This window comes from Haliotis cracherodii, unplaced genomic scaffold, assembly GCF_022045235.1.
Source record: "Haliotis cracherodii isolate W230 unplaced genomic scaffold, xgHalCrac1.p SCAF_14, whole genome shotgun sequence".
Classification (NCBI taxonomy): Eukaryota; Metazoa; Mollusca; class Gastropoda; order Lepetellida; family Haliotidae; genus Haliotis; species Haliotis cracherodii.
Window position 1 is genome coordinate 3,835,558 of NW_027266269.1, and position 4,665 is coordinate 3,840,222.

Below are 4,665 nucleotides of genomic sequence, written 5' to 3' on the forward strand. Positions count from 1 at the left end.
CAACTCTGCACAGCAAACCGCGGCGCCTTAGACGACTGGGCCACCGGTGCCCCCCATTGGGCAAGAAGGGCATACAGTGGTGAAAACCATATGAACGGACCACTAAAAACCAGTGATGTCAGCAAAAAGGGCAATGTTCTGCCCTGCAGATAGCACCCGCCACTCACACAAGTTCCATAAAAAGTGTATTGTTATACAACAGTACTCCTGTCATGCAAACAAACCAGGCAGTCATGTAGCAGAAATCCAATCACACGGAACTAACACCGTTATGTTAATTTTGAATTACGCCTGGTGTGTACAAGTCCAGGAATTCTTCTGCTTGTGAAGACAAAATGTTGAAGAAATATGTTCGTTTTGCAAACCGACTGACCGAACGACCGACTCACTCTTTGGTTCTGTGTACTGGGTCCAAACAGGAAAGGATAGAGGAAACTGGTCAAACTATTAACTATGTATTTAATGTGATTTTAATCAATATATTTAAAATGTATATGCATACACGTAGATCCAGATACTGAATAGTTTCTCAGTGGTTTCTTTGATTCCCAAGCTGGTAGATAGGTGAGTTGAATATATTTATTTATCTAGACATGTTTAAAAGAAATGAGGTCATTATGCATCTGCAACTGATTTTGAACGTTTTCACAATATGTCCTCTCTCAGATTTAACTAAGGTAATCCAAAACTTCCGATACATGTTCAAAGAGAAACAGATCAGTGAGTGAGTGAGTATGGTTTTATGCCACTTTTAGCAATATTCCAGCAATATCAAGGCGGGTGACACCACGGTTCTTCGAACCCGAGTCTTCGGTCTGATGAGTGAATGCTTAACCCACTAGGTTAGGAGAGGGACACAATCAATAGCCACGGGAATACCTACTACTTATCTCAATGTTTCATCCCCTAATTTAACAAGATATCGTTAGTCCTGAAATCTAAAATCCAAACACTGGATGTAAATTCAAGTTAGTCAGTTCAGAGCAACGGAATGATTGAAACTGGAACAGCACACTGGGAAGGGGTATGTCGGTTCAATCTGCGCAGGAACGCAGTCTGGAGCTTCTGGAAACAAACTAACAACACTAGAGATCGGCCTGCAAACAGACGAGCAGGAGGAGCCATCATCAGACATTATCTCTTCTTTTTTCTGTTAACCCATCATCCCAGGCAAGGGAGATTACTGACTATAAAAGTCCAGTTTCCACCCTTGCCGAACTAGGCTGAAATTCCTGGGCTCGACCGTGGCGCCACCAGTGGTTATTACGAGTTATGTCCCTTCTAAGCCTCTACCTATGGACCAATCAGATTCCACCTCTCGTATCACTTGCATTTGTTACAAACAAAATGGTGCCGCCCTGTCAAAACGATCGGATTGATAATCAAGATCTATTTTGTGATAAAACGGGTCTTACACAGCGAAGTGCATCAAATAACGTGAGCACCTTGATTAAAAACATGAAAAGACTTGGAAAATATGTATTGACAATGAGTTGGCGGTGCACATGCTTTGCAAATCCTGCAATCGACAGAAATCTGCAGTACATTTTACAAACCAGATTTCGATTTTGGTGCGCGAATTTGATTGGACTGTGCATAGACTCGTTAGCCCAGCCAAAATGTAACTCCATAATACCAGCCTAGATCGGCAAGGGTAGAAACTGGACTTTTATAGTCAGTTAACTCACTTGCCTAGGGGAGAAGCTGTTAACCCAAATCGAATATAGTTTTCATTATAGAGATAAGTTAGTGTCTTACATTGTGTGACAAAGCACGTCACAAAAACGTTTGTTGTTGAGTATAGCTTCATATTGATTTCTTTAAAATACCATACATGAAACATAATCTTGAAGGAATTAAAGTTGACTTGGAGAGAAAGTAAACTGCAGAAATACACTATCCTACTGTTGACATACTACTGATTAACAGAACATTTAATTATGAATTTGCATAAGTGACTAAGAATTGATCTCCGAATAAAAGATGACGAGCACTTTTTAGCACAGAATGCAGATGAAACAGAGCACTCTGACAATAGGTCCCTCTCATCACACTGACAACACTCCCTCTAAGCACCCTGACAACAGGCCAACACAGCACATTATTAACAGCCCCTCTCAGAGCACACTAACAGCAGTTCCTCTTAGGACCCTTACAACGCTCCCTATCAGCACCCTGACAACACTCCCTCTAAGCACCCTGACAACAAGGCCCACACAGTACACTGATAACAGCCCCTCTCAGAGCACACGTATAACAGCCCCTCTCAGAGCACACTAACAGCAGTCCCTCTTAGCACCCTGACAACAACCCCACACAACACACGAATAACAGTCCCTCCCAGGGCACCCTGACAATAGGTCCCTCTCAGAACACACTGACAGCAGTCCCTCTCAGCAACCTGCTTACACTCCCTCTCAGCACCCTGACAACAAGGCCCACACAGCACACTGATAACACTCCCTCTCAGAGCACACTAATAACATCACCCCTCAGAGCACACTTAGAGCAGTCCCTCTCAGCAACCTGGCAACAACCCCACACAACACACGAATAACAGTCCCTCCCAGGGCACCCTGACAATAGGTCCCTCTCAGGACAAACTGACAGCAGTCCCTCTCAGCAACCTGACAGCAGCCCCACCCAGCTACCTTACAACAGCCTCGCACAGAGCAATAATAATAGCCCCTCAGAACACACTAACAACAGTCCCTCTGAACACCATGGCAACGCTCCCTCTCAGCAGCCTTATATCAGCCCCAAACAGCACAATAATAAAAGCCCCTCTCAGAGCATGCTGTCAACAGTCCATCTCAGCTTAACGACAGCCACTCACAGCACCCTGGCAACAGCCTCTCTCGACACGCCAGCAGCAGCCCATGACAGCAGCCTGACAGCATCCCATGACAGCATCCTGACAACTGACTCTCACAGCACCCTGACAACAGACTCTCACAGCATTCTGACAACAGCCCCTGGCAGAACCCTGACAACAGCCCATGACAGTACCCTGAGAAAGCCTATGACAGCATCCCGACAACATACTCTCACAGCACCCTGAAAACAGCCCATGACAGCACCCTGACAACAGCCTCTCACAGCATCCTGACAACAGCCTCTCACCGCACACAAACAACAATGTTTCTCGTTACATCAGCCCCACATAGCACACTAATAAATGCCCCTCTCAGAACACACTGACAAGAGCCCGTGACAGTACCCTGAAAACAGCCTGTGAAGGTACCCTGACAACAGCCTATGACAGCATCCCGACAACAGACTCTCGCAGCACCCTGACAACAGCCCATGACAGCATCTCGACAACAGACTCTCACAGCATCCCGGCAGCAGACTCTCATAGCACCCTGACAACAGCCTATGACAGCATGCCGACATCAGATTCTCACAGCACACTGACAACAGCCCATGACAGTACCATGACAATAGCATATGACAGCATCCCGACAACAGACTCTCACAGCACCATGACAACAGCCTATGACAGCATCCCGAGAACAGACTCTCATCGCACACAAACAACTTCTCGTTACATCACCCCCACACAGCACACTAATAAAAGCCCCTCTCAGAGCACACTGATAACAGTCCCTCTCAGCTGCCTTACGACAGCCATTCTCAGCACCCTGGCAACAGCCTCTCTCGACACGCCAGCAGGAACCCATGACAGCAGCCTGACAACATCCCGTGACAGCACCCTTACAACAGCCCATGACAGCAGCCTGACAACAGCCCATGACATTATCCAGACAACTAACTCTCACAGCACCCTTACAACAGACTCTCACAGCATCCTTAAAACAGCTCATGGCAGTACCCTGACAAAAGTCTATGACAGTATCCCGACAACAGCCCGTGACAGTACCCTGACAACAGCCTATGACAACATCCCGACAACAGACTCTCACAGCGCCCTGACAACAGCCCATGACAGTGCCCTGACAACAGCCTATGACAGCATGCCGACAACAGACTCTCACAGCACCCTGACAACAGCCTCTCACAGCACCCTGACAACAGACTCTCACAGCATCTTGACAACAGCCCATGACAGCATCCCGACAACAGCCTCTCACAGCACCCCGACAACAGCCTCTCGCAGCATCCTGACAACAACCCATGACAGCATCCTGACAACAGACTCTCACCGCTCACAAACAACAGCCTTTCTCGTTATGGTAGCAGCAGACTATGACAGTACCATGACAACATACTCTCACAAACCCGGACAACTGAATCTCACAGCACCCTGAGAGAGACTGTGATAGTACCCTGACTACACTGCTTACCTTTCTCCGAGTTCGGGAACCGGGCTGAAAAAGCTATTATTATGTTGAAACACAGCAGGGTATTCGTGATCATTGCTCCAGCAAAAACCCACAGCGACTGGCCGACAGTCGTGGAACCACCACGTTACGGGCGCTAATCAATACTTGTTAGGATCCCTACAACAATCTTCATGAAGCTTCTGAGTAGGCCTTTTAAACTACCAATAGTAAACCAAAACGATTACAAAATTTGTATAAAAAATATATACCTGGAAATTCATATCTCATGGATGAGTCACTTTCATCTTCGGCCTCGTGTAAAATCGATAGAACAGTATCCAATGATGTTTCCTGATTTCAAGAGTCAGCAATAATAGAG

General features: G+C 46.5%; 1 protein-coding gene across 1 annotated transcript; it reads left to right on the forward strand.

Moving 5' to 3' along the window:
* The first annotated feature begins 2,794 nt into the window (after nt 1-2,794).
* LOC139461346 (ice nucleation protein-like) lies at nt 2,795-4,271 on the forward strand. Its single transcript, XM_071242962.1, has 2 exons — nt 2,795-3,005; nt 3,256-4,271. Exons 1-2 carry the CDS (start codon nt 2,795-2,797, stop codon nt 4,269-4,271), a joined length of 1,227 nt encoding a protein of 408 aa, XP_071099063.1.
* Nucleotides 4,272-4,665: the final 394 nt, after the last annotated feature.